Below are 26,899 nucleotides of genomic sequence, written 5' to 3'. Positions count from 1 at the left end.
TTTTGGACAGCAGTGGCATCTTCCGTGGTGTCCTCCCATGAACACCATTCTTGTTTAGTGTTTTATGTATTTTAGACTCGTCAACATGTTAGCATGCTCCAGAGATTTCCGTAAGTCTTTAGCTGACACTCTAGGATTCTTAACCTCATTGAGCATTCTGCGCTGTGCTCTTGCAGTCATCTTTGCAGGACGGCCACTCCTAGGGAGAGTAGCAACAGTGCTGAACTTTCTCCATTCATAGACATTGTCTTGCCGTGGACTGATGAACATCAAGGCTTTTAGAGATACTTTTGTAACCATTTCCAGCTTCATGCAAGTCAACAATTCTTAATCTTAGGTCTTCTGAGATCTCTTTTGTTCGAGTCATGGTTCACATCAGGCAATGCTTCTTGTGAATAGCGAACTCAAATTTTGAGACTGTTTTTTATTGGGCAAGGGAGTTCTAACCAACATCTCCAATCTCATCTCATTGATTGGACTCCAGGTTAGCTGACTCCTGACTCCAATTAGCTTTTGGAGAAGTCATTAGCCTAGGGGTTGACATTCTTTTTCCAACCTACACTGTGAATGTTTAAATAATGTATTCAATATAGACAAGAAAAATACATTAATTTGTGTGTTATTTGTTTAAGCACACTATGTTTGTCTATTGTTGTGACTTAGATGAAGATCAGTTCAGATTTGATTCCAAAGGGTTCCCATACTTTTTCTTGCCACTGTATGCATTGAGCTTGTCTGATGCTTTAACTGAAATAAGACACAAATGCCTCAAGAGGGCACCAAAGATCAAGATAACCAGAAGAAAAAAAACTTAACCTGTCCCAACCATCCTCCTTCCGCTTCTGCTGGCTTTCGCAGATTCTGCCATTACTCTCCTGAAGTTGCTGGTAATAGGCTACACGAGGAGTCGGCAAACTTTCTCAGGTGGAATGCCAATTTATTGTACCATTTCTACCGATCTGCGGGCCAGTTATGGTTTTCATATGCACATATTCGTGGAACAGTTTCATTTAATTTATATTAGCGTTTTCGTATCTCAAAATCATTATCATGTGGTAAATCAACATTCTATCCAAATCCAAATTATACAAACCTAAAAAGTTACTTCTACTGCCAACTACGTAAAAATAGCATATAAAGCCAACAAATAAAAACATTGAAGCCTGCAGGTAGAAAATATCCTCATAAAAATAAATATCCTATAAATCACATTGGCTACACATGGCCTGTCTGCAACTAACTTGAAACATTCTATCAGCTGTTAAATTGGGTCCGGCCTGAAGCTCCTTGCAACATTGTATAAAATATTCTGGGCCCTCAGTTTCCTGCACCAGTGAGCTCGGGACAGACACAGCTGTAGACTATTTGCGCAAAGGATAAGAAGTAATCAGGTAGGCCTATTTTATGACGTTTCCACTGGGTCAGAGCATGGCATTGTGGTTATCGAAAGGAAGAGAGCTGGAAAGATTTTTCAGTTTCATTCAGGAACTATTGTTATTCTTAATGGATGTAAAAACAGACTTACTTTGCTTACTTTGCTTACTATTACTTTGAGAAGTTCCACAGCTCTTTAGTGGTGGTGCATTAACCCAATCAGAAATACTATCAGATCCCCAAATGGGCATATTTATACAGTATGCCTACATTTGCGCGCAGACCAGGCAGCCTATAGGCCTACTTCTATGCGTAATCAGGTGTGCGTCCGTGCTCAACATTGACAGGAGAGCTCTAAACAAAAGACATTGACTAAATTTACAAACTCTTAAATGGAATGAAGTAAACCAAAACGAGTTTCTCACAAGTGTAGCATAGATTGTGCGCTCTGCAAACAACGTGTCCACTCCGACAATGAGAATGATAAAAGACTGGAATAGTAATATATTGAATGCATTAACAGACATTACTGTAACCAAACAAACATTGTAGATTCAAAATTATACGGTAAATGTACTACTGGTGATATATGTAATGGGGATTTGATAGACACTAACAATAAAACGAAAACATTTCACACAATGCAGTTATGAAACAATGAAAGTTCACAAATTGGCAGGAGAGGAGAGAGACGTCAAAACTGTGGCGATATTTTCTGTTATTTCTGGATATGAGGTTAAATGGCATGAAACTTAGGCTATGCCAGTGTCTACAATATGCCCAGCAGCCATGGTTATTCCTTTTCATTTCAGGTGGATGCAGTGAGGTGTGAAGTATCTGGGGATTCTATTGACATCAGAGTTAGATAAGATAGTGGATATCAATGTGCTTCCAGTACTCCAAAAATAAAACAAAACATAGCGGAAGTTATTAAATCTTAGTTTATGTGGGAAAAATGTATTCTATTAAGATGATGGTTGTTCCTCAGTTTAATTATATTTCAATGAGGCTACCAATATGCATTCCATCATACATTTTAAGCAGTGTGACGGTATTATTAAAGGCTTTATATGGGAGGGAAAAGACCACGCTTCAGTATGCAGAAAAGGCATGCCCCAAAAGAGAGAGGAGGGTTTGGACTCCCAGATGTGATAGTGTACGATGTGGCTTTCGGGCTATCCAGAATGGCTATGCACTGGAGAGAGGAGGTTGAGGAGAGATGGGTTATATTGGAAAGTGGTTTGACAGCTCCTTTTGGGCCGTTACATATGCTATCCCAAAAAAGAGCCAATGATACAGATATTCAGGGCATCAATCCAATTCCAGGCCATTATAGGGCAGTATGGTTGTCAGTACATAAAAGGACCAAAGATTCTCCACATAGACAAAGATATGCTTCTGTATGTTATAATCCTGCAATTTGTATTAGGAAACAGTTAATAATGTGGGGACAATGGGTAAGAGAAGGGGTTCACACTCTGGGAGACCTGCACAAGAATTAGGTATTTGTGTCACTTGAAGAAATTCGGAATAAGTATCAACTTTGTGATAATGAGGTATGGAGATATATGCAAATTGAATGCTGTGTGTCAACACTAGGTGGTGCCATTATGTCAAAAGGCAACAATGTTGTAGAAGGTGTATTTTCACTACCAAGCTCTGTACAATCAGCTTCTTTATGTTACAAAATGCTGCTAAAGGTTAATAATGACACCTGTGAAAACTTGAGAATTGTCTGGCAAGGGGATTTACAATGTGAAAGGAGATTAAAAAAAAGACATGGTTTTATATTATTTCAAATATTGGGCAAAATGTCAGAGAAGCCAAGGGAAAAGGAATACAATTTGAAGTTTTTCATCGATTTTATTTCACTCCCCTAAGGTTACAGAGGATGGGTTTGTCACAGGATGATGTGTGTTGACGATGTGAAGTTGGAAAAGGGAACCCTCCTACATGCACTGTGGGAATACCCAGTTGTGCACCATCTACAGTATAGGACAAAGCCTTACAGTGCATGGGAGACAGCCTTGGATTCCATTTACCTAGGTCACCAAGACTGTCTGTTGAGTGACAAGTCTGAAATAAGAGGGATTCACTTGACAGAATTACAAATATTATGTTTAGGTATTGTGTCAGCGTCAAGGCTGGTCCTGAAACATTGGAAAAGCTTTAGTGAGCCAGTGTTCATGGAGTGGATGAATATGTTGACAAAATCAACATTGGATGAAATCATGTCGGAAAAGAGGCTGGAGAAAAATAATACACACTCCCAAAAGATATGGGAATGATTCTTGTGTTTTCTTAAGGGCACATAAAATAACATCAAGGCCATCAAATAGCATATAATTTAACAGGAAAACATCTTCCTGTGTATTTGTGTTTTTTATTTGTGTTTAATGCATTGGTTGTTTTATGTTAAAAATGAAAAAGATTAAATCAATTGTCTATACAAAAAAATTCTCTCAACCAGCTTCACCTGTAATCCTTTTCCAACAGCCTTGAAGGCATTCCCACATATGCTGAGTACTTGTTGGCTGCTTTTCCTTCACTCTGCGGTCATCCCAAACCATATCAATTGGGCTTAGGTCGGGTGATTGTGGAGGCCAGGTAATCTGATGCAGCACTCCATCACTCTCCTTCTTGGTCAAATAGCCCTTACACAGCCTGGAGGTGTGTTGGGTCATTGTCGTGTTGAAAAACAAACGATAGTCCCACTAAGCGCAAACCAGATGGGATGGCGTATTGCTTCAAAATGCTGTGGTAGCAATGCTGGTTAAGAGTGCATTGAATTCTAAATAAATCACAGACAGTGTCACCAGCAAAGCAACCCACACATCACACCTCCTCCTCCATGCTTCACAGTGGGAACCACACATGCGGAGATCATCCGTTCATCTGTCTCACAAAGACACGGCGGTTGGAAAAAAATCACACATTTTGACCCCAGACCAAAGGACAGATTTCCACCGGTCTAATGTCCATTGCTCGTGTTTCTTGGCCCAAGCAAGTCTCTTCTTATTATTGGTGTCCTTTAGTTGTGATTTCTTTGTAGTAATTAAAACATGAAGGCCTGATTCACGCAGTTTCATCTGAACAGTTGATGTTGAGATGTGTCTGTGAAACATTTATTTTGGCTGCAATTTCTGAGGCTGGTAACTCTAATGAACTTATCCTCTGTAGCAGAGGTAACTCTGGGTCTTCCTTTCCTGTGGTCGGTCCTCATGAGAGCCAGTTTCATCATAGCGCTTGATTGTTTTTGCGACTGCACTTTAAGAAACTGACCTTTATGTCTTAAAGTAATGATGGACTGTCATTTCTCTTTGCTTATTTGAGCTGTTCTTGCCATAATATGGACTTGATCTTTTACCAAGTTGGGCTATCTTCTGTATACCACTCCTACCTTGTCACAACACAAGTGATTGGCTCAAACACATTAAGAAGGAAAGAAATTCTACAAATTAACTTTTAACAAGGCACCCCTGTTAATTGTTAAATATATTTTGATTTGTTTAACACTGTTTAACCCAATCATATGGCTTGGGGGTAGAAGCTGTTAAGGACCTTTTGTAACCTAGACTTGGCACTCTGGTACCGCTTGCCATGCGGTAGCAAAGTAAACAGTCTATGACTTGGGTGACTGGACTCTTTGACAGTTGTTTGGGCCTTCCTCTGACACCGCCTAATATATAGGTCCTGGATGTCTGGAAGCTTGGCCCCAGTGATGTACTGGGCCGTACGCACTACCCTCTGTAGCACCTTATGGTCGGATGCCGAGCAGTTGGCATACCAGGCAGTGATGCCACTGAGCAGGATGCTCTCGATGGTGCAGCTGTGTAACTTTTTGAGGATCTACGGATCCATGCAGAATCTTTTCAGTCTCCTGAGGGGGAGAAGGCGTTGTTGTGCCCTCTTCCCAAATTTCTTGGTGTGTTTGGACCATGTTAGTTTGTTGGTAATGTCGACACCAAGGAACTTTAAACTCTCCACCAGCTCCACCACAGCCCAGTCAATGTCTACAACAGGCACAAGCCAAACATACCTTAAGGAAGCTACTGCCACCTTGTGGTCTGGAGTATTTTAACAAGGCTGTTTGACGGTTGATCTGTGCTATGTGAACAACAAAAAGTTTACTGCCAAAACTCTGGGCAGAGGTGCTAAGTACCTCTCGTCAGTCAGTATCCTTGGTGTGTCTGAGGCTATAGGTCCTGTTCCAACACTTGCTTATTGTTCCAAAACTGGGACAAGTCTCTGAATGTCCTTGAGTGGCCCAGCCAGAGCCCGGACTTCAACCCAATCAAACGTCTCTGGAGAGACATGGAAATAGCTTTGCAGTGACACTTCCCATCCAACCTAACAGAGCTCGAGAGGATCTGCAGAGAAGAATGGAAGAAACTCCCCAAATGCAGGTTTGCCAAGCTTGTATCGTCATACCCAAGAAGCCTCGAGGCTGTAATCGCAGCTAAAGGTGCTTCAACATAGTACTGAGTAAAGGGCTTGAAAATGTATGTAAATGTAATAGTTTAGTTTTTATTGTTAATAAATTTGCACAAATTTCTAAAAACCTGGTTTTTGCTTTGTAATTATGGGGTATTGTGTGTAGATTGATGAGGGGGGAAAAATCTATTGAATATATTTTAGAATAAGGCTGTAACGTAAGAAAAATGTGGAAAAGGTTAAGGGGTCTGAATACTTTCCGAATGCAATGTAGATCAACCAAAGGTCACAGCTTCCTCTTTCTGAAAACCTTGTCAGTCTCATTTCAGAGTCGGATTATCTGGCTTGTTTGTTTGTTGTCCTACTTTGTACCTTCTCCCCCTCTCTTTTTTAATTTCTTCTGGGCTGGAGAGGATTGTAGGGTGAGGGGATAGAGGCATGGAGGGATGAAGGGAAGGGAAAACGCGGGAGTCATGTCAAAATGCTCAACAATTCCCCCCAGGGCTGACACATGGGGCTAGAACCTTCTCATATCTCTCTCTTTGCCTCTACCACTATCTCTCTCTCCCTCTAACTCTTTCTCTCTCTCTTTGCATCTACCACTATCTCTCTCTCTCTCTTTGCCTCTACCACTATCTCTCTCTCTCTCTAACTGTTTCTCTTTCTCCCTCTCTCTCTCCCTCTCTCTCTTTCTCTCCTCCCTCTCGCCCTCTCTCCACCCACCCCCCCTCTCTCTCTGTGGATTTCCAAATGCACAGCCAGTCTTCCGTTATCCTGATGTGACCCTCTGAACATGAAAAGGTGTCCTTCCTTTCTTCCTTCCACCACTTAAATGGAAACCTGAAGTGGTTCTCGTATTGGTTAGGCCCACACTCTTTCCCATTGCCAAGATATTACAAGCTAAGCAGTGCCCTGTTAACCATTTATTAGTGTACACCGTAGCAAAACGTTTTGCAACTGGAAGTGTTTTGGTCCATTTGGTATCTAGTGAATACAGTATGACCCTGAACTGTGTGATGCTGCAGATAATTACGGTTCTATTCCAAATCATGGGTTCTAGCTATACCTAATTACGGACTAGTACCATTTCCAATGCAACCTCTAATGTATACTGACTCTGTGCTTGAATACACAACCTGTTGGAGCTTTCCTAACCCCATGCCTCATGGGATAAATCTGAACATTAAGGCATATCTGAGCACTTAGTGAACGGAATATTTGTTTTTCCTCCACTGTCCTTGTGCAAACCGAAGCCTAGTAACCTGCAGGCCTGATATAATCTTTTCCACAAATAAGCATTTCTGCATCAGAACAAAATAACATGCCATATATAGCTGGAGTATATCAGCCTCCACAAAGGATCATTGTCTCATTCTTGGTTTCATAACAACAGTGATAGACTTCATTGGCAAACTGATGGTGTTAATGTTGCAAAACTATGTCTATGTGTGAGAGAAAGGAGAAGGAGAGGAGAAAAGTTTGTGTGTGTGTGTGTGTGTGTGTGTGTGTGTGTGTGTGTGTGTGTGTGTGTGTGTGTGTGTGTGTGTGTGTGTGTGTGTGTGTGTGTGTGTGTGTGTGTGTGTGTGGATCTGTGTTTGCACATGCGTGCGTGTGTGTTCTTGCATGCGTGTGTGAAAGACAGACCAAGGGGGATGATAGGAGGAGAGAGGGCAATTAGAGGAGAATAGGGAGGGGTTGCGGTGGGTGTGTGTTTGTTTGGGGGAGGGGAGGAGGGGGGATGGGCTGACAGCGAGGGTTAAGTGACGTCAGCCTGCACGGCCCCATTCATGAACAGCGTGAATAATTGAGGGGCTGGCCCTGGAAGCCACGCTGCACAAACAGAAGCCATTATGCAAAGCAGCTAGCATCGGCAGCCATCTCTCCCCAGCCTCAGCATCATCCACACCATAGAGAAAGAGAGGAGGAGAGATAGGGAGGCAGGGAAAAGGCATGTAACGGAAGCAGGGAGAACGGGAAGAGCGTACAGGAAGCCAAGGAAGGATAGAGAGAAAGGAAGAAGGAAGAGAAGAGGGAAGAGGCTTTGCAGCAGCCAAAGAATGTGCCTGTGAATCACTCTACAGAGAGAGAGGGAAAGAGAGAGAGAGACAGACAGAGGGTGGCCATGACGGTGTTGATTTAGGGCGTGCTCCACTGGTTGCGCGTGATATCGGAGGGCTAGGCGGTCGTCTGTCTAACCGAGACCCCGCACACAGACCCCTCTGTCTGGGATGCAACGGGAGGCGTTTCCCCCCTCTCCATCCCCTCTCTCTCCTCCGGCTACTCTCTTCCTCTTCGTGCTGATCGCTGAGTGAATTAATGAATGAAGCAGGTGGAAGTTGATCAGGCGGGTTGAGTCCTTCATGGCTGCCAGGTTAGTTCTTATCATTGCTTGGGGGGTAATTCATGTTAGCATCCTCACCTTGCAATGTCTAGTAGAAATGAATAGAAGGGCTAAAGGGGCTACTTAGCTTACGCTAGGCTAATTCTAATTGGGGCGTCCAATGATGGAGGAGACTGGTTACCTCGTCTGTAGACGTGCTGGGAATGAAAAACCCACCGTCTCTTTATTGCTTTATCATTCCACACCAAAAGGCTACAGCTAATACGGTTCAGTCATTCTATTGTTTATTCTTCTCTCTGAGTAGGGCTGGGAAGTGGCGTGTGTGAGTGTGTGTGTGTCTGTGTGTGGGTGGTGGGGAATGACAAGGCAATGATGAGGCAGTGGGTTTTTCATTCCCCGCACGTCAAGAGACAAGGTAGTCCCATGTAGCTCAGCTGGTAGAGAATGGTGCTTTAAATGCCAGGGTTCTGGGTTTGATTCCCACAGGGACCAGTATGAAAAGTATACAAATATATGCATTCACTACTGTAAGTTTCTCTGAATAAGAGTGTCTGATAAAATGACAAAAAAGGTATAAAAATCTGTCATCATTGGATGCTCTGATTAGCATTAGCCTAGCATGAGCTAATTAGCCATGTTAGCCCCCCTCCTATTCATTTATACTGTACAGTGCAAGGTGAAGACGCTAACGTACATTAGCTATATGGCTTTCATTGAGGAAATGATAACATCATGTCTTGCCTGAATGCCCAGACACTTTGGGATTAACTGTCTGGCTTTAGGGGCGATGTGTTTTCATCAGAAATCAATCAAAGTGAATGCTTTACCATTCTGTAGCACGGTAATAATTTGAATAGCCAACTGATATCTATGAGAGAGAGAGAGAGATCAGCTCAATTTATGCAGCAGTAGCATATGGGTCCAGGCTTGTCGGTATGTAGTATTTTTTGGTGCATATTGGATGGAAAATCACCATGTTTTGACACATTTCCTTCACGTTTTGACACGTTACATTTTGACACGTTTCCTTTACATTTTGACATGTTTTAAGAATAATAACTCATTGTCTTTGCATGCCTCAATTGATCAATATTCAATCAAATTCACGTTGATTTAAAACTTATGTTTAACCCTTTCTCATGGTGTCTTGACGGATTTGTCAAAAATTGTGTGACATAAAACATTACTTTCCGGTCCTTGTATTTATTTATTGATCAGTGAAATTAGACATTGAACTTGAACCCTGTAAGAATCCTGGATTGTGTGTGTTTTTTCCATTGAGATCTCAGAAATGCAGTGTAACTACGTAACATTAAGTGTCTCCTTATGCTACAGGGTGAAAACAGTTTTCGTGGGCACACAAATCCCAGAATGTATGCGGTTGCAAAATCGAGTGCTTCTCTAACCGAAAGAGTCACCTTACTAGATACTGGATAGGTGATACTTTAAACCTAAATCGATATTGTCAACTTGGTTGTTCAGTAATTATGGATAATACCTGTTGGATGCGCATTTGGTCCCGAGCTGTTTAATTATGCCGTGATATTTTCACACCTCATCATCTGATCCAATTTTGTGAATGACAGTCAAGTGGCAAACAGCTGTTGTGAGGGTGCATGCGTTAAAACAACCGCCCAAGTGCTGGAAAAAAGGTGTTCGAGGAATGTCCAGAATATTTTGGTGTCTCATTCATTACGCCGTGATGACAGTTGCGCCTGGATCCACATTGGATCTAATATCCCTAGCGAATGAATGTTGATCATCTGTTGTTCTCGGCTTGATTTACAGCAGGGTCTCGTTAGAGCCCAGACAACCTAGTGGCTTCTTCAAAATAGGATCTAGTAATGAAATAACTTGACAAATACATTTTGGTTTCCATGTTACACTTGCAATTTTAAACAATACAAGGGGTGTGAAGTAGCCTACTTGAACTTAGAGCTCAGAAATGAAAGTACTTTAATAGACCTACCTTGAAAATCTGACATTTCCTCAATTTGGTGCTTGAAAAGCCCTTGTAATTATTGTAGCCAATTTACAAGTTCTCCTGCTCCCTTATAATTATCCGTGATTTCAGTTTTTGTGAGAGATGTGACCACTGTCACGATGGTATAAATAGATCGGGAGACAGGCGCAGGAATGCGTAATAGTTTTTTTTTTTTATGCCCCAAATTACAGCGTGCCATGTAAAGGCACAGGGACGAAGACCAAACAAACACGTATACAAAACACAGGCTTGAACCCCAAACAAAAGAGCGAGGAGTACCTTGAATAAATACACCGGGTCGAGACCCGTAACATATACGCACAATGATGCCACACGGGACGAGACCCGTAATCATCTGCGCAATACAAGCGGCACGAAAGCCAAAACAACACAGCACAGGTACTCACACAACCAACAGATATTGGAACAATAATCGACAGCCCAATGGTGAACCAAAGGGCACATTTATACAATTACAGTCCGGGAAATGGGGACCAGGTGTGCATGACGACACAGTTCCTGTCACAGGATCCAACGACAGTGGCGCCCCTCCTCGGTCGGGCGGCGCTCGGCGGTCGTCGTCGCCGGCCTATTAGCTGCCACCGATCGTTGTTTCTGTGTCGTTTAGTTTTGTCTGTCTGTTCCGCACCTGTTTTGTGTATGTCATTAGTGGGGACTTATTTAATGTGTGTTTTCAGTTGGGATTTTGTGCGGGATTGTTTATTGTCCACGTTGTGTTACCGACAATTATACGGGAAGGATTTACCGGGCTGCGCTCCTTGCCTTTGAATTATATTTTGTGTTTTATGGGAAAGTGTTTCTCCCAGGCGAACTTTGTATAGCGCCCTGTGCTTTTCGGCGTTTGTGTGTGTCCGTTTTATTAAAAAACACTTACCTCCAGCACCTCTGTTTCCTGCATTTGATTCCGCCTATCCGCCAGTCCAAATCAGACGTGACAGTTCCAGAGGGATCCGTGACAACCACTTTCGTTTGTTTCCTGCCGCTTCAATTGAAAGGTGTTGCCACAATTTATTTAGTCAGGCAAATCTATATTATTCTCACATATTTTAGAATATCAATACATTGGCAAGGCCCAAAAAATCTGAATTCTTAAATATGTTATGTGTCCTTTAGGGTTGGGCGGTATTCATACTGTCATACCTTCATACTGTTCCTTTACCATGCCGGTATACAGTATTACCGGCAATTTACACAAGGGGTGCTATTTTTTTCCAAAGAAAAACAAAGAAAACAATTTTTGTCAGCAGGGATCTTGATCCAGGATGGGACTGATTTTCTTTGCTGTAACCAAGTAGCTTACAGTATACCGCCCAAGCCTAGTGTCCTCATACAAGGGTCAAAGGCAGATGCAAGTATGCTCAACCAGAGATTTTGGAAAATCAACCCCTATGACTGTAATTCTGTGCCTTTTTGCATGCTTTGTGTCACTGTTCCTCTTCAGGACTGAGAACGGTCCTCCAAGTATGCAAAGAACAGTTAAGATAACCATAACCCTATAATATGTTTGTATGCTAGGCTACAGCACATACTCAGCTATTGGGCGACAACACGTACTCAGCTACTGGGCTATACCACATACTCAGCTATAAAGTACAGTACATACTCAGCTATAAAGTACAGTACATACTCAGCTATAAACTACAGTACATAGTCAGCTATAAACTACAGTACAGAGTCAGCTATAAACTACAGTACATAGTCAGCTATAAACTACAGTACATACTTAGCTATTGGCTACAGCTTCACACAAAACGGTAACAAATAAAGCAGCACAATGAAGGCGTATATAGAACCTTTTGTAGGGCTATATGAAGCGAGCCATTGAACCCTTATAGTTCCTATAGTATAGCAACATTTCTTCTGGATGTAGGCTTCAGTGTTTGCTGTAGCCTAAAGGTAAGGGTCAATTCCAGATGACTGTTACAAATGGGCTACACCGGTGGATAAGTGTCCCTGAATGCTGTCGAGCCACAAAGCAACATGTGTAATGGAAACTAATGGATGCCAGGACGTTGTTGTTTCTAAGGTCCGTTTTTACAGACGATAACACCCTGATGCAACACCCTGATACAAAGGTGATGCACAAGACAAGACAGGGGTATGAGTAAAGACATGATATAAAGGTATAACAGACATGATATAACATGGTGACACGAGTGAATGTTGAGCATTGATGAGGACCCTGGTGGTTCACAGTGGTCATGGCTTTACTGTGTGATACAGAGTGGTAGATGAGTATAGCTTTCAATGGGCTGCATGCCAAATGGCTCCCTATTCCCTTTATAGTGCAATTCTTTCGACCAGCGCCCACTTGCTCTACACTGATCCTCCCACCATCCCTTCTTTAAGGCAACACACACACAGGGCGTTTTACAATCACTTTCAACCAGGTGGGTACTGTTTCAGAATTCTACTCTCACATGCTGGAGTTGGGCGAGACACAACAACAACCTCAGCTGAGCTCTGTGCGTGTGTGCGTGCCCATGTGTATGCCTGTAATGTTGTCCATAGCTGTAATATACTGAATACAAGTTAGATTTAGGGAGTGAATTAGGGAGTATTACTGAAGCGTTGTGTGCAATGACACATCAATTGAAAGAGAGCGTCAAAGTAATGTGTCTCAATAATTCAATTTCAATATAATCTTCCATATTGTACCAGACAGTATGCCCGAGAGGGTATTCTATGCCCTCCCTCTCTCGTTTGTTGGAATCTGTTCGCTTTTTCTGCCTGACACACAGACACACGCACACTCTGCTTCAATAATACAGTCTGCACCCAAAGCCCCAAGGTGATATAGAAAGGGATGTAAACTGTGGAGAAAGAGGGAGGGAGGGAGCGAGGGATAAAATAAAAAGAGAGTGTGTGAAAGGGGGTGCGGGACACTCCACAGGGGAACGTTGCGTGGGAGCTTACTGTTGGTATAGAGAGAGAGAGAGAGAGAGAGAGAGGGATGGAGACAGAGGAGGAGGGAGGGTGAGATGAGGCGCCAACCCCTGCAGCAGAGCAGCTGTTCTCTCAGTTTAGTGAAGTTTTTAACATTTTTTACATTTTTATTTAACTAGGCAAGTCAGTTAAGAACAAATTCTTATTTACAATGACGGCCTACCCAAAGGCAAAAGGCCTCCCGTGGGGACAGGGGCTGGGATTAAAAATACAATTAAAGAAAATAATAAAATATAAGACCAAACACACATCACGACAAAAGAGACAACGCTACGTAAAAAGAGACCTAAGACGACAACATTGCATGGCAGCAACACATGACAACACAGCATGTTAGCAACATAACATGACAACAACATGGTAGCAACACAGCATGGTAGCAACACAACATGACAACAACATGGTAGCAGCACAAAATATGGTACAAACATTATTGGGCACAGACAACAGCACAAAGGACAAGAAGGTAGAGACAACAATACATCACGCAAAGCAGCCACAACTGTCAATAAGAGTGTCTATGATTGAGTCTTTGAATAAGGAGATTGAGATAAAACTGTCCAGTTTGAGTGTTTGTTGCAGCTCGTTCCAGTCGCATACGGGTGTTGTATGTGGAGGATGAGGGCTGCAGTAGATATCTCAGATAGGCCTCACTCCCCCCTCCCCCCTAAGAGTGTTTTATAAATAAGCATCAACCAGTGGGTCTTGCGACGGGTATACAGAGATGACCAGTTTACAGAGGAGTGTAGAGTGCAGTGATGTGCCCTATATGGAACATTGGTGGCAAATCTGATGGCCGAATGGTAAAAAACATCTAGCTGCTCGAGAGCACCCTTACTCGCCGATCTATAAATTATGTCTCCGTAATCTAGCATGGGTAGGATGGTCATCTGAATCAGGGTTAGTTTGGCAGCTGGGGTGAAAGAGGAGCGATTACAATAGAGGAAACCAAGTCTAGATGTAACTTTAGCCTGTGCTGAGAGGACAGTGTACCGTCTAGCCATACTCTCAAGTACTTGTATGAGGTGACTACCTCAAGCTCTAAACCCTCAGAGGTAGTAATCACACATGTGGGGAGAGGCCATTCTTCTTACCAAATCACATGACCTTTGTTTGGACATGTTCAGAACAAGGTTAAGGGTAGAGAAAGCTTGTTGGACACTAAGAAAGCTATGTTGTAGAGCATTTAACACAAAATCCGGGGAGGGGTCAGCTGAGTATAAGACTGTATCATCTGCATATAAATGGATGAGAGAGCTTCCTACTGCCTGAGCTATGTTGTTGATGTAAATTGAGAAGAGCGTGGGTCCTAGGATTGAGCCTTGGGGTACTCCCTTGCTGACAGGCAGTGGCTGATATAGCAGATTTTCTGACTTTATGCACTGTACTCTTTGAGAGAGGGAGTTAGCAAACCAGGCCAAAGACCCCTCAGAGACACCAATACTCCTTAGCCGGCCCACAAGAATGGAATAGTCTACCTTATCAAAAGCTTTGGCCAAGTCAATAAAAATAGCACCACAACATTGCTTAGAATCAAGGGCAATGTTGACATAATTGAGGACCTTTAAGGTTGCAGTGACATATCCATAACCTTAGTGGAAAGTAGATTGCGTACCAGAGAGAATACTATAGACATCAAGAAAGCCAGTCAGTTGATTATTGACAAGTTTTTCCAACACTTTTGATAAACAGGGAAAAATAGAAATAGGCCTGTAACAGTTAGGATCAGCTTGATCTCCCCCTTTAAATAAAGGACGAAATGTGGCTGCCTTCCAAGCAATGGGAAACTCCCCAGAAAGGAGAGACAGGTTAAAAAGGTCAGTGATAGGCTTGGCAATGATAGGGGCAGCAACCTTAAAGAAGAAAGGGTCTAAACCATCTGAACCAGATGTTTTTTTGGGGTCAAGAGTCAGGAGCTCCTTTAGCACCTCGGACTCATTGACTGCATGCAGGGAGAAACTTTGTAGCGGGGCAGGGGAAAAAGAGGGAGAAGCATCGGGGGTAGTCGCATTAGAAGGGGTGGGAGATGAGGAAATGTTGGACAGGCAAGGAGGCATGGTTGAGTCAAATAGGAATCCTGACTTAATGAAGTGGTGATTAAAGAGGTCAGCCATGTGCTTCTTGTCAGTAACTACCACATCATCAACTTTAAGGGACATTGGCAGCTGTGAGGAGGGTTTATTCTCCAGGTCTTTAACTGTTTTCCAGAACTTCTTGGGGTTAGACCTACAGAGAGAGAACTGCTCCTTCAAGTAGTTACTTGAAGGAACTCTGGCCTTCCATATAGCCCGAGTACACTTATTTCTTATTTGCCTGAACGAGAAGCAGTCAGTCTGAGTATGCGTGTGCCAAGCCTTTTGCCAAATGCAATTATTGAGGTGGAGTAACTCTGCAAGATCACGGTCGAACCAGGGGCTGAACCTGTTTTTAATTCTCATTTTTTTAATGGGGCCGTGTTTGTTAACAATACCACGGTAAATATCAAAAAAGAAGATCCAAGTGTCTTTGACAGAGGGGATCAAGCTCATTCTATACCATTTTACAGAGGCCAGTTCATGAAGGAATGCTTGCTCATTCACGTTTTTTAGCAAGCGTCTATGACAAATCAGGACAGGTCGTTTCACTGAGCAGCCATTGCGGACACAGGCTGTAAAACAGTGATCACTAAGGTCTTTACAGAAAACACCAGACTGATACCACTCAGGATTATTTGTGAGGATAACGTCAAGAAGAATAGCATTTTCTGGGTGTTTGAAGTCATACCTTGTGGGATTGGTAATAATCTGATAAAGATTTAGGGAGTCCCATTGCTTTACGACTTGGTCAGATGGTTTATGTCCCAGTTTAGGTCACCTAGCAATACAAATTCAGACTTAGTGAAATGGGCCAGGAGAGAGCTTAGGGCAGGGAAGTTAGTGTTCTCTTCACTGAGCTAGACCAACATGGCCAAAAGAGCCTTAGTTGCCTGATGTCAAATGAAGTACACTGAATCTGCCAGACCCTAAACCTGAAGGTCTGGAACCGTGTTCATAAAATATCTTAGAGTGCTGATCTAGGATCAGGTCTCGCCTCTTATTCATTATGATTTAAAAGGCAAACTGATCCTCGATCATCAGTCCTACTCTGAAACACTTTATGAATAAGTGCCCTGGAGAGTAGAGACTCTCTAGTGGTCTGGATATGACATCAGTTGGTCGATAAAATTGTCCTCTCTTGTCAAGGACAGAGACGGTGCCTCATCGATGTGCTCTGCGGTATCAAAGACCAATCTTTTCCACTGGAGGAAGTGAACACATGATTGGGAGGTTGTTGCTTTCTTTAAATTGTCTGATGGTCAAACAACTCAACTTCCAATGGAGTGGATGTTTTTTATAAGGTCTTTGTAGATTGAAATAAATAAAAACAATTGCACATTATTCATGTCGAATACACATTCGCATCTCAAGACTTCAGCCCATAAGTGTTGTGAGTGTCACAGAGTTTAAGCAGTCATTTTAGTCATTCTCTCTCTCTCACTTCCTCTCTCTCTCTCTCCCCAACAGCACTGCTAGCAATTCGAACCGGAGCACGCCCACTTGCTCGCCCGTCCTGCGCCATCGCTCTCGCTCACCCACGCCCCAGCAGAGCCTGGACCCTAGTGGTGAGAACATGGTGGAGAAGGGCCACTCGGACCCCTCCTCTGACAAGGACAAGTCCCCCTCCACCATAGACCAGGTGGTGCAGCGCACCTACAGTCAGTCGGTACACTCCACCACACGCAGCCACGGGGGCAAGAACTCCAAGGTGAGCATGTGTGCCTGGACCAAACACACACTGGATGAAACACACATTCATGGGACAAAACACAATTGTGTATTGGTGGAGAAAATGTACAAAGTAACACACTCAATTAATTCGAAGGTTAAGGTAACACACCCATTCCAGGAGTGTTTCCCCTATCTCAGAGCTGTTGTCCTAACTTAGTTTAACTTCTTTGGTAATTAGAGAAACAACCATGCCCTGGTCTGGACCCAGGTGCAAGTATGGACATGACACAAACACATAGCCATCACATGACATCTCTAGCCTCTCTAGCCCCACCCACTGCATATCATCACAGTAGTTTGCCTTTTAGGACTTCTGATCCGCTGTACCTAAAAGTAATCCACACTCTCACAACAAAAGAAACAGCAGCGATCTTTGTACAAATGGTATAATTGATTACTTTCTCCCAATTGAAATTAATTTACTGTAGAATATACTCCAATGCGGGCTGTCAGAATGAAATTGACAAGGTCCATCTGTAAAAAATGTTTCTCTGCCATTCGGTAGTGGATTTTGAAAACATGCATCTTTGTCAAGTACTCAAGTAGAGTACATTCGGAGAGTATTACAGCCGTATTCCAAAATGGATTAAATAAATCATTTTCCTCATCAATCTACACACAATACCCCATAATGACAAAGCGAAAACAGATTTTGACAGAAATACCTTTGCATAAGTATTCAGACCCTTTGCTATGAGACTCAAAATTGAGCTCAGGTGCATCCTGTTTCCATTGATCATCCTTGAGATGTTTCTACATCTTGATTGGAGTCCACCTGTGGTAATTCAATTGATTGGACATGATTTTGAAAGGCACACACCTGTCTGTATAAGGTCCCACAGTTGACAGTGCATGTCAGAGCAAAAACCAAGCCATGAGGTCAAAGGAATTGTCCGTAGAGCTCGGAGACAGGATTGTGTTGAGGAACAGATCTGGGGAAGGGTACCAAAAAATGTCTGCAGCATTGAGAGATCCCCAAGAACACAGTGGCCTCCATCATTCTTAAATGGAAGAAGTTTGGAACCACCAACACTCCTCCTAGAGCTGGCCACCCGCCCTTCTGAGCAATCGGGGGATAAGAGCCTTGGTATGGGAGGTGACTAAGAATCTGATGGTCACTCAGACAGAGCTCCAGAGTTCCTCTGTTGAGATGGGAGAACCTTCCAGAAGGACAACCATCTCTGCAGCACTCCACCAACCAGGTCTTTATGGTAGAGTGGCCATACGGAAGCCACTCCTCAGTAAAAGGCACGACAGCCCGCTTGGAGTTTGCCAAAAAGCGTGTCACGTCTGGAGGAAACCTGGGACTATACCTACATTGAAGCATTGTGATGGCAGCATCATGCTACAGGGATGTTTTTCAGCGGCAGGGACTGAGAAACCGGTCCGGATCGAGGGAAAGATGAACGGAGCAAAGTACAGAGAGATCCTTGATGAAAACCTTCTCCAGAGCGCTCAGCATGGGGCGGAGGTTCACCTTCCAACAGGACAACAACACTAAGCACACAACCAAGACAATGCGGGAGTCTCTGAATGTCCTTGAGGGGCCCTGCCAGAGCCCGGACTTCAACCCGATCGAACATCTCTGGGGAGACCTGAAAATAGCCGTGCAGCAACGCTCCTCATCCAACCTGACAGAGCTTGAGAGGATGTGCAGAGAAGAATGGGAGAAACTCCCTAAATACAGGTGTGCCAAGCTTGTAGCGTCATACCCAAGACGACTCGAGGCTGTAATCGTTTCTAAATGTGCGTCAACAAAGTACTGAGAAAAGGGTCTGAATACTTTTGTAAATGTGATACGTTTTTTATTTTTTATACATTTGCAAAAATGTCTAAACTTGTTTTTGCTCTGTCATTATGGAGTAATGTGTGTAGATTGAGGGGGGCGGGGCGTTTTAAATCACTGTAACGTGTGGAAAAAGTGAAGGGGTCTGGATACTTTCCGAATGCACTGTATATCATAGTAAGGTTCTTCTCAACCTTTTTCATATCCCATTGCATGCTGATGTTGCCTCACTTCCACTCTCAGGAGTTGACTTGTCCGTCACTTATCATGCTTTTGTTTGCCATGTTTACTTTTGAGACATGGTTGTTACATTTCTTCACCACCTGAACAATCATAAAAAAAAACACAAGCCAAGTCTGTAACTTGAAACGTTTTTGTTCCTTATATAAATTTGCTCTTTTTGTTTTAGTTTTCTGATTTTCTTTGTTCTTCTTCTCATGCATGCTAGTCTCACAAGCGACTTTCCAAAGTAAGCATCACTCTTTTTCTGGTTTTTCTCCTCTTTCCTTCTAGCTTGTACTCATGCCTCGTGACTTGCCCACTATCCCTGCGATAGGCTAATTGTTTTTCCTTTATGCCACCCTACATTATGCTAAGCTAACGTGCACCTCTATCCTGTCTTTACCAATCCCGCCCTACTCTACCTGATGAGACTAACCAACACTCTCTATGCTAAGCTATGTTAGCCTTACCTAGCTTACCCCCTGCTAACCAACTATATTAGCCTACCCTTGCACTGACCTGATCTCATCTCCCTCATGCCATGCTAGCTAGAAGAGTTAACTCATAATGTACTTTTTATGCTGCTAGAGCAGATGTTAGATGGTTAATCATGGTAACCGGAAACCCTCAGACTATTCAACATTACCCTAAATTACTGTTGCTCATCTTTCCATGCCTCGATCACACTGCATTATCCCATCCTACCTTAAAGGTACACTCATCAATATAATATCATCATACAGCGCTGGGGGCCACTTCCTGTTTACAGACAGAATTCAAATCTGCCAAGACTGACACTATTGGCTCTTTTCAATTTATGAACTCCCTTGAGACATGTCCATCATACAAAGCAGGGTCACTTCCTGCTTACAGACATAAAAAACAACTGAACTCTAGTGGTCTTTAAGCAGGAAGTGACCCCCGCTTTGTACAGGTATGACGTCAAATTGCAGTGTACCTTTCATCCACCCATCTCTACATTTTAACTGCATACATAAGACTGAAGTTCCCTACCTAATTACTGCAGGTTACCGCTGGATTTCATAACACACTACTAAACGGGAGATTACACGGAGCGCCGAGCTAAAATAACTCTGCTTGCAACTAATAAACAGTGTAATGAAACTAGCAGACCAGCTGATCTGACACTGTTACGGTGTCAAGCCAGCTTGATACTGGACAGTGGAAATGGCAATTGTCTGCGTTTACTACTCCCGCCCCAATGAAACATACTATCAGGAACAGCGAAATCGAAAAAGATACATAGACGAAAATGACATATTACAACTGAAAAAATGATTTTCACTAGAAATGTAGTATATGTCAATTACTTGGATTTAGTTAACATGTTTATTTACAGACAAGTCGCCTACTTAGCCAAATTATGCCTACAGCGAGGCTACTCTTCTGCAAAAATAAAGTTATTGAAGAGAATTTGAATGAATTACCACATTGTAAAGGAAAGTGATATGTAATGCAACATGTGTGATAGACAATTTAAATATCATTATAAAACAGAGCACTTCTGCAGCTGATTCTTTGGTTAAGATAACGACATGCAAATAATAAGAGGTTACTCTCCCTACCACATTTCCTTCAAATTCAGACATTGTTTCTTCAATAAAGTACAATATGCCACTGTAGACATACTGTCCTGGAAGAAAATATAAAGGTTCACTATTGAGTGTTAGCACGTTGTTCTACAAATAAAGAAATGTCCGCTATTCACAGCATAGGAAATGTTACTCTTCACTCCCAGCCTACCCACAAACAAGATTTAATAAAAACAATATCATTTGTGCAACTTTAAATAACTACTGGAATACAATATCAATTTACAGTGCATTCGGAAAGTATTCAGACTCCTTCTCCACATTTTGTTACGTTACAGCGTTATTATAAAATAGATTCTAGAGTTTTTGTCCCCTCTTCAATCTACAAACAATACCCCATAATGACGAAGCAAAAACAGTTTGAGAGATTTTTTTAACTGTATTTAAAATAACAGAAATACCTTATTTACAAAAGTATTCAGACTTGGCTGTGTGCATAGGGTCGTTGTCCTGTCGGAAGGTGAACCTTCACCCCAGTCTGAGGTACTAAGCGCTCTGGAGCAGGTTGTCATCTCTCTGTACTTTGCTCCATTTATCTTTCCCTCGATCCGGACTAGTCTCCCAGTACCTGCCGCTGAAAAACATCACCACAGCATGATGCTGCCACCATCATGCTTCACCATGATGGTGGCAGCCATCATGGTATTGGCCAGGTGATAAGCGGTGCCTGGTTTCCTCCAGACGTGACGCTTGACATTCAGGCCAAAGAAGTCAATATTGGTTTCATCAGACCAGAGAATCTTGTTTCTCATGGTCTGAGAGTACATTAGGTGCCTTTGGCAAACTCCAAGCAGGCTGTCGTGCCTTTTACTGAGGAGTGGCTTCCGTCTGGCCACTCTACCATAAAGGCCTGATTGGTGGAGTGCTGCAGAGATGGTTGTCCTTCTGGATGGTTCTCCCATCTCCACAGAGGAACTAGACCCCTATAGGGTGACCATTGGATTCTTGGTCACCTCACTTTGTCATTATGGGGTATTGTGTGTAGATTGATGAGGGGAAAAAACGGGATACTTTCCAGATGCACTGTAGTTTCAAATGTCTATTGTGTAGCCTACAGTTCAGGACTATTTTCTTTTCCCCTCTTGATAAGAAAGGTTTTATTAGGACAAGTAAAATCATTAATGGATTAAATAAATTGGAAACGAAAAATGTATCCTGCACCATGATTTCTTCCATTCATATAATGTTTGGGTTGGTTCGTTGCCATAATAGATTTTCCGTGGTAAACGAGGAAATTAAATACATTATTTCAGTTGTTTGGAATGATTAACAAAGAGATAAATCGCCCTTCGTCTGCTTAAATAGCAAGATTAAAATGTTCCAATGATAATACCCACCAGAAAACAAAATCGTCTTGATAAATGTTAGTTGCAATCAATCAGGACTAGAAAATCCGCGATATGGAGCAGTAAATCAGTGGTGGATGATGGTTGCAATTGAGATCAGCTCTGCGGGGGATTTTAGAGCGTATTGATGGTATAACGAGAGATCAGCTGGTGATAACCTAGTGGCCATCAGTGGTTGCAATTGGCTCAAGGAGTTTACTAAGAGTCTATACTAAGAGTATAATAACGTATACTTGGTTGTGACCATATGGCCTATTTTATCTTAACCTTCTTTCACTTCTCTTGACCTTGCCTTAACCCCTTCTCAAGGTTGTGTTCATTAGGGCACGCAACATAAAATGTTTTAAAACGTTTTGCAACGAAAATGAATGTTTCTTATTGAACAATGCCAGATAGTCCCTGCCGTTCTCAGTGGGCTCTCTTCTGTTTTGTGCCTAATGAACATGACCTAGCCTTCCTACCCTACTCTAACACTCTTTCCTGACGACATCATGATCCCCTATGTGGCCCTCTGTGTGAAATGTTCTGTGTTACAGGTACTGAAGTTGCCCCTAGATGCTGATCTTGGGTCAGTTTTGTATTTTCCCCAATAATGGTTAAGGTTGGGGGAAGCTGATCCTAGATCTGTACCTAAGGGAAACTTCAGCTCAGAGCTACTGTTCATACTGTTTCTTTACTTTGATGGAGTACCACGCTGTATGAGTGAAGTCTGTTCTGTGGTGTTTTGTAGCATTGCTGTGGTACCAGGACAGACCCCGAGCATGAGTATTTGAAGGCATGTACGCACACACACATACACACAGATGCACACGCACACTACTTTGCCTCCCACCAACCACCACTAGCTTGTAATACTTTCTGAACAAGCTAACATATGGAAGGGGAAAAGTTGAAATATATATTTTTGGGGTGTTTTGACACTTTATTCAGACAGTGAGAAAATGATGTGGGGAGAAAGGAAAGTGGGAGAAACAGTGTAAAGGGTGGATGCAGGGATTGGACCATGGTCTCCAGTGGGGAGTGTTACCGGTACACCATGGCTCGACACATGGAAGGGGAGAAGTAATAGACATTCACCGTTGGTCAATATCCTCCTAGTTGGAGGAGCACACACTCACCACATACTCATATCTTCAGCCTCTCCAGCCTCTGAGTTAGAACAAATGGGACACAAGGAACATAATCGACAGCCTCAAACGGCTTGACTCCCTTTTGGAACACCATAACAGCTAACGACAAACCATCCACATTCCAACTCTGTATGTCTGTATGTAATATGCAGTGCCTTCAGAAAGTTTTCACACCTCTTGACTTTTTCTATATTTTGTTGTGTTACAGCCTGAATTTAAAATGATATTTTGTGTCACTGATCTACACACAATACCCCATAATGTCAAAGTGGAATTATGTTTTTACACATTTCTACAAATGAGTCAATAAGTATTCAAACCTTTTGTTATGGCAAGCCTAAATAAGTTCTAGAGGTAAATATTTGCTTAACAAGTCAAATAAGTTGCATGTGAAATAGTAAGGTTTAACATGATTTTTAATGACTACCCCATCTCTGTACCCCTCAGTCAAACAGTGAATTTCAAGCACCGATTCATCCACAAAGAGGATGGAGGTTTTCTAATGCCTCACAAAGATGGGCACCTATTGGTAGATGGGTAAAACAACATTGAATATCCCTTTGAGCATGGTGAAGTTATGAATTACTCTTTGGATGGTATATCCATACACCCAGTTACTACTAAGATACAGGCGTTATTCCTAACTGAGTTGCTGGAGAGGCAAGAAACCGCTCTGAGATTTCACAATGAGGCCAATGTGATTTTAAAACAGTTGCAGAGTTTATTGGCTGTGATAGAAGAAAACTAAGGATAGATCAACAACATTGTAGTTACTCCACAACACTAAACTAAATGAGAGAATGAAAAGAAGGAAACCTGTACAGAATACAAATATTCCAAAAGCTGCATCATGTTATGCGTATGCTTGTCATCGGCAAGGACTAGTTTTTTAGGATAAAAAGAAACGGATCAAAGTTAAGCACAGGGAAAAAAAGAATGGGCAAATATTGTACAATCCAGGTGTGCAAAGCTCTTAGAGACTTACCCAGAAAGACTCACAGCTGTAATCGCTGCCAAAGGTGATTCGACAAATGTATTTATTCAGGGGGTTGAATACTTATCTAATCAAGATAAATTCATTTTTTATTTTCAATTAATTCAACAAAAGAAAAATATTCTTTTTCTTCCACTTTGACATTACAGGGTATTTTGTCTAGATCGTTGACAGAAAATGATAATTACTTTCCGAAGGCACTGTATGTCTGTTTGTGTCATCTTAATTCTCTCGTCTCTCATTTGCATGACCGCTTTTGTCTGTGTGTTTATTTTCTTTCCAGTATGACAGACTAAAACTGACTAAAGTAAGCGCTCATCTTTTCTTTAACCCTCCCACCTCCATAGCCCTCTTAAACTTGACCCCCTGCTTGTGACGATATTTCACCTCACCGCCTAGCTCAGCCTACTTATCCTTGGTTCAGTGTGCTCCAAACATGAATCTCCTAGCAGGTGTAACTGGTTACAATGAAGTCATTATGACGTCATGGTTAAGTTCCGTACTCGTTGTTGGACATCCACTCCCTTTTCATATTTGCTCTTTATTGGAGAGGTATTGAGCAAAATGAGATGTAGGGAGAAACAGAATTGAAAGTTGCAGGTCAGGTTTACAACCCATTCCTAGACAGGCAATATGTCGTCTGGTGTCAGCAGCACTACCACTGGACCAGACCCCAGAACTTTTTAGTCTTTCTTGACCTCATCATGGTTGTAACAGAGACCAGTTGGTTGTAGTCTGGTTATAGGATATTTTCTCAACTACAAAACAAGTTAACAACCAGAAAATCATCAAAAGGATGTTGAAGTTGGGTTGTGTTATGTGTAATGTGGATGATTAATTTGTAATAGAATATTTTTTACACAATTGAAGGCAGCTCATTGTAAGCTGCTATCATAAGAGGCCTTCATACATACAGTTGAAGTCGGAAGTTTACATTCACCTTAGCCAAATACATTTAAACTCAGTTTCTCACAATTCCTAACATTTAATTCTAGTAAAAATTCCCTGTCTTAGGTCAGTTAGGATCACCACTTTATTTTAAGAACGTGAAATGTCAGAATAATAGTAGAGAGAATGATTTATTTCAGCTTTTATTTCTTTCATCACATTCCCAGTGTGTCAGAAGTTTACATACTAATTGAGTGTATTTGGTAGCATTGACTTTAAATTGTTTAACTTGGGTCAAACGTTTCAGGTAGCCTTCCACAAGCTTCCCACAATAACTTGGATGCATTTTGTCCCATTCCTCCTGACAGAGCTGGTGCAACTGAGTCAAGTTTGTGGGCCTCCTTGCTCGCTTTTTCAGTTCTGCCCACATATTTTCTATAGGATTGAGGTCAGGGCTTTGTGATGGCCACTCCAATACCTTGACTTTGTTGTCCTTAAGCCATTTTGACACAACTTTGGAAGTATGCTTGGGGTATTGGGGTAACTCTCCATTTGGAAGACCCATTTGCAACCAAGCTTTAACTTCCTGACTGATGTCTTGAGATGTTGCTTCAATATATCCACATAGTTTTCCTTCCTCATGATGCCATCAAGTTTGTGAAGTGCACCAGTCCCTCCTGCAGCAAAGCACCCCCACAACATGATGCTGCCACCCCCGTGCTTCACGGTTGGGATGGTGTTCTGCGGCTTGCAAGGCTCCCCCTTTTTCCTCCACACATAACGATGGTCATTATGGCCAAACAGTTCTATTTTTGTTTCATCAGACCAGAGGACATTTCTCCAAAAAGTATGATCTTTGTTCCCTTGTGCAGTTGCAAACCGTAGTCTGGCTTTTTTATGGCAGTTTTGGAGCATTGGCTTCTTTCTTATTGAGTGGCCTTTCAGGTTATGTCGATATTGGACTTGTTTTACTGTGGATATAGATACTTTTGTACCTGTTTCCTCCAGCATCTTCACAAGGTCCTTTGCTGTTGTTCTGGGATTGATTTGCACTTTTCACACCAAAGTACGTTCCTCTCTAGGAGACAGAACGCGTCTCCTTCCTGAGCGGTATGCCGGCTGCGTGGTCCCATGGTGTTTATACTTGCGTACTATTGTTTGTACAGATGAACGTGGTACCTTCAGGCGTTTGAAAATTGCTCCCAAGGATGAACCAGACTTGTGAGGTCCACAATTTTTTTCTGAGGTCTTGGCTGATTTCTTTTGATTTTCCCATGATGTCAAGCAAAGAGGCACTGAGTTTGAAGGTAGGCCTTGAAATACATTCACAGGTACACCTCCAATTGACTCAAATGATGTCAATTAGACTATCAGAAGCTTCTAAAGCCATGACATAATTTTCTGGAATTTTCCAAGCTGTTTAACGGCAGTCAACTTAGTGTATGTAAACTTCTGACCCACTGGAATTGTGATACAGTGAATTATAAGTGAAATAATCTGTCTGTAAACAATTTTTTGAAAAATTACTTGTGTCATGCACAAAGTAGATGTCCTAACCGACTTGCCAAAACTATAGTTTGTTAACAAGAAATTTGTGGAGTGGTTGAAAAACGAGTTTTAATGAGTCCAACCTAAGTGTATGTAAACTTCCGACTTCAACTGTATCTAGGATGCTCTGTATTCCCTACATAGTGCACTGCTTTTGAGTAGAACCCTATGAACCATGATAAAAAAGTAGTGCACTATAGGGAATATGGGTGCCATTTAGTATGCACTCCTAGTCTTAAAATCTACTACAATATCATATATGGACAAGATCTCTTCTTATCAATAATTGAACTTTTGAGTGTCATCATTTTCCCCCAGTTATTAATATGCAGCCCATTGCTGCTCTCCTGTGGTGTATATGAGTATTGACTTTTATATTTACTTCTTACATACTTTTCTAAGGTTCTGTTACCAGTGTGACAGACTAGTGGGTTATTCTGTATGTTGTGGAAGCTCTTTTGTGTGT

At 42.1% G+C, this 26,899-nt stretch overlaps 1 protein-coding gene across 1 annotated transcript in view; it reads left to right on the top strand.

Annotated features, from left to right (window-relative positions):
• Nucleotides 1-26,899, top strand: part of LOC115148585 (protein Aster-B) — a 113,992-nt gene that overhangs the window by 53,209 nt on the left and 33,884 nt on the right. Inside the window, exons 3-4 of the mRNA XM_029690606.1 lie at nt 16,643-16,883; nt 19,141-19,161. Of these exons, the coding sequence (XP_029546466.1) occupies nt 16,643-16,883; nt 19,141-19,161 (262 nt within the window). The remainder of the gene's footprint in view (nt 1-16,642; nt 16,884-19,140; nt 19,162-26,899) is intronic.

The sequence above is a fragment of the Salmo trutta genome, chromosome 15, assembly GCF_901001165.1.
Source record: "Salmo trutta chromosome 15, fSalTru1.1, whole genome shotgun sequence".
Taxonomy (NCBI): Eukaryota; Metazoa; Chordata; class Actinopteri; order Salmoniformes; family Salmonidae; genus Salmo; species Salmo trutta.
The sequence above is the reverse complement of the archived record's forward strand: the minus strand, read 5'-3'. Positions and strand labels throughout refer to the sequence as shown.